Here is a 16,055-nt window from a genome sequence, read left to right as displayed (position 1 = left end):
TTTTTAAATTTCAAAAGCATGCAGCTTAATTTGATCGCGTGTTTTGATGTTCCTCAAAATTGTCTATATATACGATAGTACATTTTGAATAGTCTGCATGGTGACCATATATCCCAAACTCCTTGACAGTAACATCTCTCAAATTTCAGCACGCTGCTCTGGAACTAACAATGATGATATAAATATATATATAGAAAAAAATTATAGAAAGGCATGTGTAATTCGTATCTTTTCATTTTATCATTTTATTTCGCCAAAACCAACTCAACATGGTGTAGCATGACGAAATGCGGCAAGATATTCTTTTTAATGTTGCGAGTGGGTATCTAAAAAATATGTGAATATGACTGCGAGCTTGTTCTACATGCTGTAACTGAATATCAATGATTTTATGTTCGGTGTGAATTCTGTGAAATATTTACGCAATGTACTGTTACTTCATTATGATCCCGGTAGTTAAGACAACGCTAATAAGAGCAACTTAATTGCGTTGATGTCGCATTGTACTTTTAGGAACTTCAAGCTTCTCCAGGAACTTCTGTTAGTTGAAATGCTTCTGTTTGCATGTGATCCATTGCGAATGACAGGCCATCAACTCCCGTAAACCAAAGTCGGCTCACTTGGCTGGCGCTTGTTTTACGTCATTCAACGCTGATGCCTGTGATGTTGAACATAATGTTGAACGACTCTGTGTCATTTCTGATAACCCTGCATTCAACGTTATAAGTCTATACAGAGGTATGCCAGTGTATTACTGGCAACGTAATCTCCTCATTCAGATTTGATTTGCCTTGTGTTGTTATTTTTTCCAACGGATTCACAACTACAGTCAGTTTGTTCTCAATATCGCCTGTGGTTTCAAGGGTATCCGCACCGTCAATGTCATTTTCGTTTTCTTTCATAAATATACCATAACTATTGATAATAACAATCATGGCTAGATAAACAAATATTATAGGGAAAAACATAAGATCTTTATCGCCAACATTGTCTGGTAAATTTTCAATAACAGCAATAGCGATACTCGAATGTCTTGCTGAAGAAAGCACTGTAACAGCTAGGATTGATTTCTTAGGTAAACGAAGTAGAGAAGCCAGTATAAAGGAAATCACAAGAAATGAAGTAATCACAGCTGTACCAAGAGCTGTTACGGCCAAAATAATCCACGGTGAAAATCTTTGAAAGTCTCCTTTCGCTGTTGCTTGACTAATCTTCACCCAGAACATAACAAGTAGAGCCCCAGAAGTGACGAACTTCAAAGATGTATTTATTTTAATCACAATCTTTTTTACAAGTCCGATAAATCTTAAGAGTCGCCCAACCTGATAAAAAAATCACACAACAAAGCTTTGGTTATTGAAATTAACTGGTGTATATACACAGCATACAAGGACAAACAGAATATTTTGGGGCCCTGGAAATAAATACTGGGCCCTTGAACACTAGTTAGTTTTGTAATTTTGTACCAATGTAATGCGATATTGCTTGACTGAATTAAAACAGTTTCATATGGAGTTTCAGAAGTTATAAACTTCTATTGTTAAGCACAAGATTGGTGGATAAAAATTCAATACAATTAGGCTTTCTCACGATAACGAACATCCGGCATTTTTGAGGTCCTTTCAATTTCCTTAAATAGCTTTAAAAAACAATTAGCTATAACAATATGGAAAGCAGTCTCAGTTTTAAAAATTACCCAACTACGGAAAAAATTATCCTAAAATTGCCAGCGATACGTGGCGGTGATTTTGAAAAGTACTACCAAAATAGGGTCGTATTTGGCTCAGGATTCACCTTGTATTTGCAGTAACAATTGATGTACTTACGATCAACGGTAAAAGAATAAACAACAGCACTTTAGGTAGTATGGTGAGAAAACTGACACTAGCAGTTTGAAATGCTGGTATCAGCCAAGTGGTCATGACGGGAACTGTGAAGACTGATATCATAGTCGCAATTACTGCAATTAATAATGTCAATGCTCGATCACCATTGGCTGTTGTTACCTATACAGATAAGACAATCGTCATAAGACCAAACCAAAAAGTTTCAATTTATAATTTATACATGCACATAGATGTTGCCAAAGAAAGTGTGTATGAATAGCTTTAGAGACCGCAACGGTATATAAAAACTGTAAATATCATGCCGAACCCTGGATAAACTATGTTTGCTCAGCTAACCCACCATTTCCGTTTCTGTCTATCAGTTACGCACTAAAAACGTGCTTTCAAGTTGAGAGTATTTTGCGATGGATAACTCTTTCATCATAGTTGTGTTGGCATGTTCAACTATGTCTACTCCTCGGGTTATTCCGGCATCAAAACAGGCTTCATTCATATAATTGTGAAGATTTGGGGATGGATTCGGCCTCTTTGCTTTGATTGAACTGCATGGTCAGTCTCGTACAGCTGTAGTGTACAAATTTCTGAATGATTGTTTAATGTCGCTCCCTAAATTTTTCGTTCCGAGCTTTAGCTGATTGTTTAGTTTAACTGACAGGCTCGGTACAAACGGTCCTACAAGTCTGACTGGCTGCTTAATGCCTGCTTTTACTTTAAGATACACGACTCACTCTCATGCAATATTAATTTATATACAATCATAATATCCTGTCATCAACACGGAATAATATCTAAGTAGGCTAACTCTGCTCGAAATATGACGGTAAAAAAGTAGTTAAAAAGTGGAGGTTCAGCCAGTTCTTCTGTACAAAAATCACGCAATATTATATGATATGTAATAAGATAACACTTACCACTGCAGTTGGAAATGCCGATGCGCATGGAGAGATACAAAATATCTGTAGCCCTGTACGAAATTCCTCCGGACCAAAATCTGGTAATTCAATTGACCAGCTTTTGTTCAATGTAACATTTTCGGAAAGTAAACTTGAGCTGTGAACATCACGAAACTTTGGTAACATCAAAAGCTTCGTTCCAACAACTGGAGTGAGCAGTAAGATAACGATTAATCCCAAGACGGTTTCTTTATAACAACGAAGAGCTGATTTAATCTCAGTTAAACGAAACTTCGTTCCGATGACAAAAAATAATGTGACAATACACATGTGCACAACTGGTAGTTTTTCATTCAGGTAGACCGCAGGAGCAGGGAAAATAATCCCAATCGGAATGACAAATAGTGTTCCAATAGGTAAGAAATGTTTGGAGAAAAATGCCGTGATAACCTTTCCCCTGCTCATTTTTTTGTTGTATAACGAATCGTTGCTTCTACCTACTAACTGTTACGTGTCAAAAGCACGATTGCTACTGAGCGGAGAGTCAAGGCAGATAAATAGCGTACTGATATCATTCTCATGGTTTCCGGTTGGCCCAGTTGAAGGCCACTTAACAAAAAAAATGTATTCCTCAAATATATTCAGACGTAGCTAAATTGGCACGAATCAGTGTCCGGAAGGTTACACATGCATACATTGAGACCGCAATAAGCGTATAATGAATTCTAATGACTTCCTACATCACGTATGTACAAAGACAGTTTATTTGCTAACTTGGCCGAGTTGTTAGCTACTTAATTGCTTTATCGCGTTGTTCGAATACTTCGTTGACTCTGTTTAAGCTGAAAATGTGCGTTGGTAAACCACATTCTCGAATGGAATTTAAAGGATGTTTTTGTTGTCCCACGTTCTACAATTTTTGTATTTTTATTGCTTCAGTTACACCCTTACGGGGTATAGTAACTGTAAGTCTTTGTATATTGCTCAGTTCAATAACCATCACCTAGCTTTATATAAATTTATATATATTTCGCATGCATAACTTCCCATACATCAAATGTGGTAAAACAACTAGAAACTTCGCGACGTTTCGGCGAAAGGGCCTCCGTCAGTAGAATCACTGCGTCAGTAAAATCAAACGCCTTCGTCAGTAGAGTCAGACGCCTGCGTCATGCTGGCTCCCCTAATCACAATGCTCTTAAGGTTGAAAGTATTTTGGGCAGTTGTTACAATGTCACATTTTTAAGAAGTCATTTGAAGACGTCTCTTCCCTATCACTGCTTATTAACCTGGCTATATTTTGTAACTTATAAACCTGGGGCCGGTTGTATCAAGCAGGTTTAGCTTAAACGGTGGTTAAGTTCAAAATAGAAAGCAAGTTTATCGTTTTATTCAAGAAGCAAACTAAATGTTTTTAACCTGGCTTCATACAAAGATACTGTTTACAACTACATATTCAGTGCACAATATTCAAGTTGACTCATTCAAGAGGGATGTAAGAGTGTTATTTAATTTTGACTTATCCGTCGTTTAAGTTAAACGGGCTTGATACAACCGGCCCCTGTAAAATATTTAAATCAGTTGTTTTCCATCAGCAATGCCTGCAGTGGTGTCGGAGCCACGATAACTTATTTCTTACTGTATCAATATATATTCTAATATTAATGTTGTATATGGGTTAATAGCTTTCAGTACTTTCACTGAAAGATATAGAACAAAGTCAAAGAATAAAAATAGACAGTGTCAGCATAATTATACTAAAATTAATTTACTGTTGTAGACCTGACAGTTTAGTCTTTATATCATAAGTGTTTATCTTTTAAATAAAGAAATATAATTAAACTTAGTTATTAATATTGACCTTATTTCGATGTAACTCACGGAATATTCGAGATATAAGATAAACTATTAGGTAAGAGGAAGATAAATAACTATAAGATAAATTAACCTATCTGAACTGCTCGGAAAGAACTTTATCACTCATTTCTCGACAAACCCACTTGGTTTCCATAGCGTAAAGCATAATATTTTAGTTGGCCGAGTGCCCCAATCTCTGGTTGATAATTACCATACACGCTTGCAAAGTTTACGGTTTACCATAATTATCCTGAACAGTTCAAGGCTTAACAGTATGGCGTGATATCGCCCCCGCTATATACGTAGCTCTTTAGTCTTAATCCAGTGATGCATTTATACATGCATGTTTGTAATACACAAAATTATCCTTATTATGCAGACTCGTGCACTCCATGCAGTCATGTATTTGGGTAAATGTTTGCAATAAATTACATAGCAGTGTGCTACTGTTACCACTGTAGACACGGACAGTTATAAAGAACGAATTTTTAGTTATTTCTTTTTGATTCCGACTATTTATTGAATAGCTATAGATAATCAAATTAAACACACCCCACTCCCAGGTATGTAAATTTTTTACCAAACGTACGCACAAATAAGCATTTCCTGCATGTGACATTCTCACACGAAGTAAATCAAGCAATTTAGGAATGTTCGTCGATGGATGGCTTATTATCATGCAGGAGTATGAAAGAAGAAAACGAACAGAGTCTGACAAAATTTTATATGACAAATATATGCGAAAAATTAGAAATATTTAAAAAAAATCTAGCACATGCATATGCAAAATTTCTAACTGAATATAATTAAAAAATACTTGGTAAAATTAAAAAATGCTCATTACTTAAAAAAATAATATTTGGCTATACTTAAATTCGTTAAAAATTTTAAAAGTTTTAAAAATTTTAAAAATTTTAAAATTTTAACATTACGGCGCCGAAAAGAATAGCAAATCAAGACGCGGTGATGAGAGGATTAGGAGTAAATTAAGTCGTCAAGTCGGCGATCGTAAAACTTCCCATCGTAAGGTTACGAATACCAGACGACACACCCATGCAAAGATGACCAAATATTTCACAATAGAAGAAAAAAAATTATTCGTTGCTGAAATCAAGACAGATTTTTATCTTGAAAGGTGAAAAAAAGCATTATAACATATGAAAATAATCATGGATTTTATTAAAAAACGATAATCACTATATTTCCTTAAATATATATGCAATATATAATTTTAATTTCATCTGATAGATTGTACTCTTGTTGAAACCGCTCAAGCAGAGGCTCATTTTCAATTTCTTCGATCGTGCAGAAAGAGAAATGGAATAGACTGTGGTTTTCGTGTTGATTTCGCTTAAACAGTTCTTAATATATCGCTCAAGCGGCGTTCGTCTTCAATACTAGTTTAATGGTCAACCAATGTCCAAATACGAGCCCTCGGTACTGTCAAGCTGTAGGACCAGGAGAAACGAAAATAAATCTCTGCTCGAAGGTTAAAGCACCTTGCCCGATTTTATATTCCCCCACCCCCCGCTTTTTGTTCTTGCACAAGTACTAGAAATAAATATACTGACACGACTTATTGATGTTGACTATGCAAGTATTCATGATCGTAGGTTCTTTTTAATTCATTTATCTTGCTTGAAACCTTGAAGCAGAAATGTTTGTTTTATTCGCGTTGTGGAATTCAGGTTGTTTTTACTAAGTTTAGGGATTGAATATTACTTACACCCGGAATTGTTTCCCGTTACGAAAATGACAAAGCAGACCAAAAATAGATCTTGTACCCATAATAAAAGACAAATATAGCTCCAGGGCAATCGAGACTAAAATTTTTACCCACCTTTCTCGCAATAAGCATGTTATCGCAACGCACTAGAGGACTTTCACTGGGATTTCTTGAAGGTATTGATAAAGTTTTAATTCCTTTCATTTTTTTCACCAGCTGAACATAATAGGTTTTATCTGTTAGAAAACAACACATGTTTTTCTCAGCGCATATGTCGAGACGAAAAACTGCATGCATGGGGATGATCGCATAACACAAAGTTAGCCCTCCTGATGACCCCCCCCCGAAAAAAAATCAACACAATAGGTGTTCATTTCTGTATTTCAGTCACGAAATGACCTCTGAATCCAGAAAAGTGAACTACATGTACAGTAAGTAGTACAATGCAATTACAACGTCAAGGGAGAGGTGTTAAATTTCACGCTTATATACAGATGTTATTTCTTCCTTTGAGTTTTGATAATCGAGTACTGAAATTTTGTTTGAGTTAATTTATGTTTGTGTATTATTTAGATTGAACGGTCGTATCTTGGCATACCATACCTTTGAGTGTATACTGCGCCTTATATAGAGTCTCATACTTTGCACAAAGTACTAAAGACTCATGACTTGGTCGACCCTTGAGAAAGTAAACTTTGCGATTTGAAAACAACGCATTTAACTTTGCTTCCGCGACATTCTTTCGTACTTTTAAACAACAAGCAAACCTAAAACATACACCAAAAATGTTAAAATACCTTCAGGAGATTCGCGTCTATAAATCGCGATCAATTTCTGCACCCACATGGAATATTATTGCAGCATGTCTTCAAATTAATGAATAGCAAAATCTTCTTTAATGGTTAATCATAGCTTTTTAAAATGATATAGATTTGTCGTGGTCAACATGCTCTATCTAATGTAAAAAATGCAGTCGGAAGATCCTTGAGATGACAACCATCAAATTAAGCAAGATGACGTACACTTCACCATGTTCGTTATCACCAAGATTTTCTTTCAATCTTCGTAAAAATTCTTGTCCTTTTAATTGTCTTTTCACATTTCGTGGAATAAGATCCAGAGGAATTCCTAGATTTCCTTCTCCATCACTACTCTCTGTATCCCAATTAAGACCATCCGTATCATTTGTAACATCAGGTAGGAAACTTGTGTTTAACCAAATACTTTCTGAAGGTTCATCCGTATCAAGCACCTGTGATTTTGATAAACTCTAGTTCATTTTAGCAGTCGTAAAGATAGATTTTGCTTGCATGTACGCCTGTACAAAAATAACGACACTGGAAATCCGCTCAAATTTTTGAAAATGTTTACTTACTATTGTGTTGTCATCCTTGCATTTTCTTTCAGGCGTACTATTTAATTGAAGACACTCTCCTGACATTCTCAACACAGCAACGTCAAGGTCACTCGGATCTGAATGTCGTCGTTCACGACTTACTTGAGGCTCGTCTACAGAACGACCTGCAGAACTAAAACCAAATAAATCTGACCATGATCCAGCAAACTATAAAGTCAGAAAAATCAGTTATCAGAAATTGTACATGACTCAATCCAAATGAAATGACTCAATCCAAATGAAATGACTTAATCCAAATGAAATGACTCAATCCAAATGAAATGACTCAATCCAAATGAAATGACTTAATCCAAATGAAATGACTCAATCCAAATGAAATGACTCAATCCAAATGAAATGACTCAATCCAAATGAAATGACTTAATCCAAATGAAATGACTCAATCCAAATGAAATGACTCAATCCAAATGAAATGACTCAATCCAAATGAAATGACTCAATCCAAATGAAATGACTTAATCCAAATGAAATGACTTAATCCAAATGAAATGACTCAATCCAAATGAAATGACTCAATCCAAATGAAATGACTCAATCCAAATGAAATGACTTAATCCAAATGAAATGACTCAATCCAAATGAAATGACTTAATCCAAATGAAATGACTCAATCCAAATAAAATGACTCGATCCAAATGAAATGACTCAATCCAAATGAAATGACTTAATCCAAATGAAATGACTTAATCCAAATGAAATGACTCAATCCAAATGAAATGACTCAATCCAAATGAAATGACTCAATCCAAATGAAATGACTTAATCCAAATGAAATGACTCAATCCAAATGAAATGACTTAATCCAAATGAAATGACTCAATCCAAATGAAATGACTCAATCCAAATGAAATGACTCAATCCAAAATCAAATGGCACAAATTCTATTGATTTCGAGCGTAGGAAAGAGAGTGGTAGTAGATAGTCGTACACAAATCGTACATAATTCCTTTAAAATTGAATTGATGCCAAAACATGAACCCTAGAGGGGGTGCGCACCCCACCTGCACTCTCCCCATGCAGTAACCCAAGAAAAAACTTCTAAGAAACACCGCATATCTCATTTGCAAATTTCTTGTTGCCTACCTTGCTGTATGAACTAGCTACACCAGTAGTGACCTGATGAAAGAACGTGATAAATTCTCCTGTTTCTCTAAGAGTCGTAAATCCAGACATTATGTCTTGTTTCAGACGAGATATATTTCCGAAAAGATGCATTGAACCAAGCACTCGTCCAGACTGACTTCCCAATTCCTTGGCAAAGATAATTTACGTAAAGGAAAATTGAATACCTATTCAGTTCATTCTCGTACCCACCCCCACGCTCTATTGAATTCAGCTCATGCACAGGAATCATGCGATCGCGAAAAATCTTATTAATCACAATTCAAATTATCTATATAGGACCAGGAGAGTGGTTGAGTACTGCTGTATAGACCTGTTATCATTATGGGTACGACGCACAGACATCTTTCTCTTCATAATCTCCACGAAATAAAATTTAGTGTTGAATCACATCGATGTTTACTATCACACAGGCCGGTGAGTAATATGTAAAATTACAAAAATTACAGCTCCTATGGCTATTTCGATTGCTTTAGAAGGCGCACTTCTATCAGAGTGTAAAGAAGCTTTGTATCTGAAATATTTTTTGCTCTTACCTTTAAGTAGTGTTTCTTAATATCATATGAGATGTATTTATATGATCCATACTGGATGTTGTTACGTACGAATGCGTCTGCAAAAACAAAAACGATGCATTGTAAATGTTAACATGAGAATATTGCAATTCGCCTACATTCAGAACTAAGGCGGACAACGATGCATCAATCAGTCTCTAGAAAAAGACATTTTTAAACCTTATTTTCCTTTCCAATAACCGTTTAAGCTAGCTACTACTTTCAACTATGGTCAACCGTTTTGTAGGCATCGCAGTGTTTCGTGCAAATTTGCCGTGAAATATCGATATTTGAATAACTTTTCTCGACTAAATCAGACTAGAAGTTTGTTATACAGTAGTAACTCACCAAAATATAAACAAGCGTTTTCAAATCTTGGCGGCAACTGGTGAGGAATTCCTAAGTTGTTTTTAATAACTTTAAGATCAACAGGCAGATCAATAGCTGGTAGTAAGGTTAAGATAACTTCAACAGCTCGTAACTCAATATGCTCGAAGTGTAATCTTCGTGGCGATAAGTTTGATATATTTGCGCTTTCTTTTTCAGCACTGTAAAGCAACAAATCACACGAGCTAGTAATTATTGTAGTTCATGGTTATAACTATGCATGGTATCATAATCAACCATGCAATTGAAACCATAATCACCTCGCCCAGTCATGGCGTTTCAATATTGTTCACTCAGTTTTCATTGGGTTCATTGGTAAAAACCTAGCTTCCTTATAAGTAAAAACCTGATTACCTTTCAAGAAATACTTGGGCGACTTTTGTGTGCAATCCGAAGTCTTTTAATATGGCATAAATCAATGTTTCCTCCACAACTACAGTTGTATCGCAACTTCCAAATGAAAATTTCTATACCATACGATAAACAAAAAAATATTGAATTTAAATTGGCTTTTTTTCCAGGCGTTTGCACCCTGCTGTTCAATTGTACGTTTGTTTGTTTTTATCACTCTGATATTACTCCCAAATAGGGAGATTTAGCATGAGAACGTGAACGTCAAAGAAGACGTGAAACTGGCGAATAAATGGCGTGGTGCGTCTATAAATGGACATGCCACGCCATTTATTCACTATTTTCAGTCGTCTTGGACGTTCAGGTCCTCGTGCTAAATCTCCCTAAGATTATATCAACAGACAAATACTGTAAAAGTCGCATGGTATTCCGAACGATTAGTGATTTACGCGGGAAAATGGGTGAAATTAAAAAGGATTTATAGGTATGTATATACTAGCTATACGATCTCAAATACCTCAAATGACAATTTGTTGCTATCATTTGTTAGTTTTTCTACGATGGATAATTCCAAGGATGAAGTTTTTGCCTTTTCCTCGTCAGATTCTTCAGTTGGATGGAAAAATGGTTTATTCTGGACACAATTAAAACCCTACATGGATATAAAAAAACGGACTGTAGGTAAGTTGTTGGATCAAACCACGATATTTGCAAGCAGTGAATGCTTTAAAATACCAAGTGAGAAAGCTGTTTTTATAGAAAAACTATAGAAAACTGTAATATATACGTATACATAGACTTATACAGTAAAAATACCTTGAGTGTATCAATTTCAAAACCAAAACGTCTTGTGTTCCGATCTTGTGACAGCGAAAACTAAATGGAAGTTGCAGTGCTATATATATTTGAGCGATTACGGATAGTATAAAATAATAAAATGCCATCAAATCTTTTCGAGAATATAGATAATCTAGAGACACTTATGTCTTTTGTTTCCAGGATTATTTGATGGGTTACATCTACAGGGTGTCTCAAAAAAAAACGCAACCACTTAAATATGCAAGACATTAATACAGCTCTAAAGCACAATAGATAAGCACCTCTGGGAATTGAAAATGGCTCTTAATCCTTCATTTAAAATGCTAAAAGTCATTTTAGCTGAACTGTTGTGCAAACCAGAACAATATTAATATTCTTGCATATTTAAGTGGTTGCGTCTTTTTTGAGACACCCTGTATGGTTACATTGACGCGGACTATATAGTAAATCGATCACTTCATATACGTGGTTTGAGAATCCTTATAGTATAATGAGAGCTCAGCTACGAATTACCAGAACCGTAGGTTCAACAACCCATGCGGGAGGAGCTTTTTCCCGAATTAGAGTTTATATAATAGGTACATGCAGGAACTTAGGATAAGCCCCGTGATGGGGCAGCCTCATAAACTGAATATAACTTGTAATGACATCAGAGTTGCAAAAAAGCTGCGGGTACGCGGGTACCACCCGGAGGATTAGCTTTGAATGAGGTTTGTGAGGAAGGTTCAAAGCTGAGCACTTTAATTGATCACATATGCATGTAACAAAAAACTAAATATTTCTTTCTGCCGGCTGCCACTTGACTCAGTGACGTAACGTCATTTTGAGGAAGATTTTCAAAACTTGAAATCCTACCGGAGGAAGGATGAACTCTTTTTGCAACTCAGATTGACATATGCACGTCTTTGTACTATATATTATATATATACAGTAAATAAATTCCGCACCTTTGGTTTTATCATGAGGACTTGTAGTAATTTCTCGTCGTAAGTATCTCTAACATCAATGGTTATATCGCAAATACTTGCACATATCTGTGTACATAATAAATTGAATCTTAGCACTTAGGACAGTAGTTGAAGACACATTAATCTGAATTAAATATGTAGTTAAAGACACATTAAAAATTTATCCACCTTTCGAACAATCCGGCCCCATGCACTAGTTGCTATATTTAGAGCATTTTAATTTATTTTTAGGTTTATGTACCTCATACGTTCCCGGAGTTATTTCGTAAGAATTCTCAATTGGCCTTTCATTTACAACGTCATCAGTTTGTGGCATATTACTGTTGTGCTCTAAAGAGTCTGGTAACGAGCACGAGTCTTGTTTGTAGGCCTATGAAACAACAAAAAAATAAATGTGAAACGAACACCGACAAATAAAACAAAAATAATGAGTCATGAATATTACACACTGAACTCACTTTGATAAAAGTCTCCAGAGTGTCAACGTATTTTGGCTTTATTTCAATGAGAATCTCATCGTGAAAAAAGACATCCCATTTCGTCGTATCATTGGAGATTTCTTCTCCCTAGCGAATTTGAACAAGTTATAGCAAATCGAGGTAGACAATACTTTAATAAGTGAAACATACTGCAGCAAGAACTTGCAGTGAAATGGTGCACATGCGCACATATACAGACCTCGACCTTTAAAACACACGGATTTACTAATCCTTCGGACTTTATCTTTGAGCCTAAAACTTGTTCTCTCTCTAAACCAGAACGGTCATCGATGAACATCAGTTCAAAAGGAAGACTAATACTCCGCTGTATCTAAAGAATGAAAATTACAAATTTTAAAAGTTCCAATCTCTTCCAATATAAACCACAGCAATAACATGGATATAATGCTCAGACTGTGAAATAACGATCGTAAAATGATTTTTCCATGAACAAACATACCGTGTTCTTCTCTGGAGTACCTAAACTAATAAATGCCAGCTTTAGCTCAAAATGTCTTGAATTGTTAGTAGGGTACAGGTTTACAGTGACACTTTCCGCTTCTGTCGCCACCTATACGAGTAAGATTGTAAAAAATTATGAGGTGGTGATGCTTTGAATGGACACTCGAGGTCTGACATGCTATTTGTGATATTTTAGGCTCGTTTGCATACTTAGTTCAAATCTAACAATTTGTTTGACTAGATGTCAAAAATCATTCACAGTACCTCACACTTATTTTCACACTTCTCCGTACTGGGATCTAAATATAAGGAAGATTATAATATTTTAAACTTTCTTTTCATCCAATTTTCGTTTTTTATCCAATTAACTACAACGCATGATTTCCTCGTTTCTGTATACAGAAGTCTGCAGAAAGTGTTTGGCCTACATAAAACAAAACCTACCAGGATCATTGTGAGTAACCTCAGAAGCGTTTCCATGGCTGTCTCCAAAATGTTCATTCAAAATCTTGGTTATTACGCTTTCCAAACAAGTGATCGTTGAAGGTGACAAATTTATTTCTGTATGTTTAAGTCGACTGTGAGAACTTGTTAACAAACCATCTTCAAATTTGTAAACCAATATCAAACCTTCGCTACTTGCTACCTGCAATGTTTGGGTCTAGGTTTCAGCTACATTTTTTACTAATAGTCATATTATATTAATTGACACATACAGCTGCTGACAGTATGTATAGTAGCTATGATCATCAGGAAACCAAATTATTAAATGACATGAATGAAGTACCTAACAAACTCCCTCACCTGTGTATTGAGTTCCATAGCATTTCCACTAATGCTTGGCAAACAGGTTGCGTTGGTATTTTTGAACAAAAATATGAGACGGGCCATACTTGAGTTATAAAGGACGAGCGCATCTGCTTTTGAAGTCTGAAGGTAAAAAAGGGCAGTTATAAAGTGCTGCGCATTATCTACAAAGTAATAATTTAGTGGATTGCATGAAAATGATGCAATGAATTGTTTTTAAATCAATAAATTAAATGCTGGATAATTATATATAAACAGGTCAAGCCACATCATCAGGCAAGCAATACATATTACTGTTATTGGCTTACCGATATATTGTAAGTAATGAGATCATCCTCATTTAGTTTTTCTTGAATGGATACATTGGCATTTCGTGCAAATAACCAAACTGAGGATAATTCAGAAACCTTGATATCTGTATCATGTACATGCTCTGTTTCAGGTGCAATACATAACTAAAAAAAAACAACCAATCAACTAAATTAGTAAAAAATAAATGTCCTTTTGGTGCTTTTTCAAAAGATACAGAGATACCTTTTTCACTAGGTACAGAATGGAAATTAATTAGGACTGTATGAATTTTCTGAATTACTGAAATAGTAACCTAGACTAACTGGAATGAATGAAATAAAAAGTAAGTAAGTGCATGATGATTTACCAGCTCAGTAGGATGATTGAAAGTGAAGATATTTATGCCAATAGTTATAGAAGCTTTTATCACAACACAGTCATCTCTTTTACCATTCTAAATGACAGGTAAAAATATATAATCAATCATATGGAATATGAAGTCACCAAAAACAATCATATTCAACGTAAAACAAACAGAACAAACCTTAACTTGTTTGGTAGACTTCCTTTGGGCTTTTAGTGTTATATCTCTGGCTGATGACTGCAATTTAAGACTAAAGTAAAAATGCATATACTGTAAGAATAAGAGTTACTTCTGATGTACATGTGCTTGTGAGGATTTTAATAAAAATAAATCATAACAACACACACCTGAATTCCTCCCAAAGAAACTGTAGCTCAATATGTTCAATCCTCTGCCAAAATTAAAAATCAAAATGAACAAAATGGTGATAAATTTTCATTGGTATAATTACTTAATAAAATTTAAAAAATGATAACATACCACCACTCTGTTTTTGTTGATTTGAATGACAACTCCATTTACACAAAAATATCCAAAATCTTCAACCGTTATCTCTAAATTTTTTTCTGGGAACAGTTTCTTCACAAGTTGGGACAATAACAAAGACAATAAACTACAACATGTAATAAAGAAAATAATGATTACAGTTGCAGCAATATAAGTGCTCCGAAGAATATTGAGTAATACATTTGCTCAATTTTATCGCTTGGCTTACGGAGCTCATCAAATATTTGAAAAACTCCTTGAAAAACTCCTAACTTCCAGACTAATCTCTAATCCTATTGGATAATTAAATAAATAGATGCATATGATTGGTCAATTCGAAACGGAAGTTAGGAGTTTTTCAAATATTTGATGAACTCTGTAAGCCAACTGATAAATTTGAGCAAATGAATTACTCAATATTTTTCGGAACTCTTCTATTGTCGCAACTGTAAAAAATATAGTTTAATGAGCTTATGAGGATAAACACACTATGTCAAACATTCCCTGGGGGTGTCCACTTTACCATATCTGACCTATGTGTACCATACATTCTGGCATACAAGTCATTTCAATTGTACATACAAGATCCAGTTTGAGGACAACAGTAATCAAAGCAGGGTGTATCAAAAAAGGCAACCACTTAATTAACATTAAAAAAATTCAATTAAAAGCAATTAAAAGTACTATATATATTGTTCTATTGTACAATACGAATATTAGGTAATTGCCTTTTTTTATACACCCTGTGCAGTGTCATTGTGAAATTTTCTGAATTATTGTGCATCAGTTATGATAATTGCCAGTAATGCCAACGATTTGCTATGCAAACCTGCAATTATTATGACAGCAAAAGGATAGGCGTTCAAACCTGACCTTTAAATATACTAATATGATACTTTTGTCGTCTCATATTCAATCTGAAATTTTATATAACTTTTCTTTAAATGGCTCAACTTACATATTGATGAAGCTTCTGCATGTCAGAAAAATAAACCAAAACAAAGCAAAAATGAAAGAAAATCCAATTATCATATTTCCAAACAACCTTTGCTTCGAGAGTTGCCTTCACCACCTGACGTCACCTTCCTTCGCTATTTTGAATTTGACCAACCCACTGAACTGTCTATATTCTGGAGGGAGGGAGTGCCCCTTATAAACTGAGCCAAAATCATTTCTATATTACGTAATATGATGAGAGATTTTAAGCTCGACGTTATACGTAAAA

At 35.0% G+C, this 16,055-nt stretch overlaps 2 protein-coding genes across 2 annotated transcripts; both read right to left on the bottom strand.

Moving 5' to 3' along the window:
- Positions 1-728: 728 nt before the first annotated feature.
- Positions 729-3,205, bottom strand: LOC114518919 (probable sodium/metabolite cotransporter BASS4, chloroplastic). Its single transcript, XM_028538957.1, has 3 exons — positions 2,759-3,205; positions 1,827-2,006; positions 729-1,322 (listed from the first exon to the last, which is right to left on the bottom strand). The coding sequence occupies exons 1-3, from the start codon at positions 3,203-3,205 to the stop codon at positions 729-731; spliced, it is 1,221 nt and encodes a 406-aa protein (XP_028394758.1).
- Positions 3,206-5,852: 2,647 nt separating this feature from the next.
- On the bottom strand, positions 5,853-15,901 carry LOC114521729. The gene is made up of 25 exons (XM_028542257.1): positions 15,789-15,901; positions 14,825-14,957; positions 14,692-14,735; positions 14,525-14,594; positions 14,348-14,434; positions 13,998-14,144; positions 13,687-13,812; positions 13,327-13,528; positions 13,147-13,181; positions 12,881-12,991; positions 12,620-12,751; positions 12,400-12,507; positions 12,183-12,311; positions 11,921-12,007; positions 10,971-11,030; positions 10,672-10,806; positions 10,158-10,270; positions 9,765-9,964; positions 9,399-9,475; positions 8,824-8,991; positions 7,699-7,887; positions 7,346-7,575; positions 6,927-7,090; positions 6,438-6,559; positions 5,853-6,242 (listed from the first exon to the last, which is right to left on the bottom strand). Exons 1-25 carry the CDS (start codon positions 15,860-15,862, stop codon positions 6,174-6,176), a joined length of 3,012 nt encoding a protein of 1,003 aa, XP_028398058.1. The 5' UTR covers positions 15,863-15,901; the 3' UTR covers positions 5,853-6,173.
- Positions 15,902-16,055: the final 154 nt, after the last annotated feature.

Source organism: Dendronephthya gigantea, unplaced genomic scaffold, assembly GCF_004324835.1.
Source record: "Dendronephthya gigantea isolate DGI-Jeju-01 unplaced genomic scaffold, DenGig_1.0 000000F, whole genome shotgun sequence".
Taxonomy (NCBI): Eukaryota; Metazoa; Cnidaria; class Anthozoa; order Malacalcyonacea; family Nephtheidae; genus Dendronephthya; species Dendronephthya gigantea.
Note: the sequence above shows the minus strand (reverse complement) of the source record. Positions and strands in the feature narration are given on the sequence as shown.

Bases quoted from the DNA above. Each gene is read 5' to 3' on its own strand.
- LOC114518919 (XM_028538957.1), bottom strand. From the start codon at position 3,205: ATGAGCAGGGGAAAGGTTATCACGGCATTTTTCTCCAAACATTTCTTA. The intron at 2,007-2,758 runs GTAAGTGTTATC...TTATCTGTATAG, and splicing joins CGGCATTTCCAACTGCAGTG to GTAACAACAGCCAATGGTGA. The intron at 1,323-1,826 runs GTAAGTACATCA...TTTTTTTATCAG, and splicing joins TTATTCTTTTACCGTTGATC to GTTGGGCGACTCTTAAGATT.
- LOC114521729 (XM_028542257.1), bottom strand. From the start codon at position 15,862: ATGATAATTGGATTTTCTTTCATTTTTGCTTTGTTTTGGTTTATTTTT. The intron at 14,435-14,524 runs GTTTGTTCTGTT...CCTGTCATTTAG, and splicing joins AGTCTACCAAACAAGTTAAG to AATGGTAAAAGAGATGACTG. The intron at 12,008-12,182 runs GTACATAAACCT...TTATGTACACAG, and splicing joins TAACTCCGGGAACGTATGAG to ATATGTGCAAGTATTTGCGA.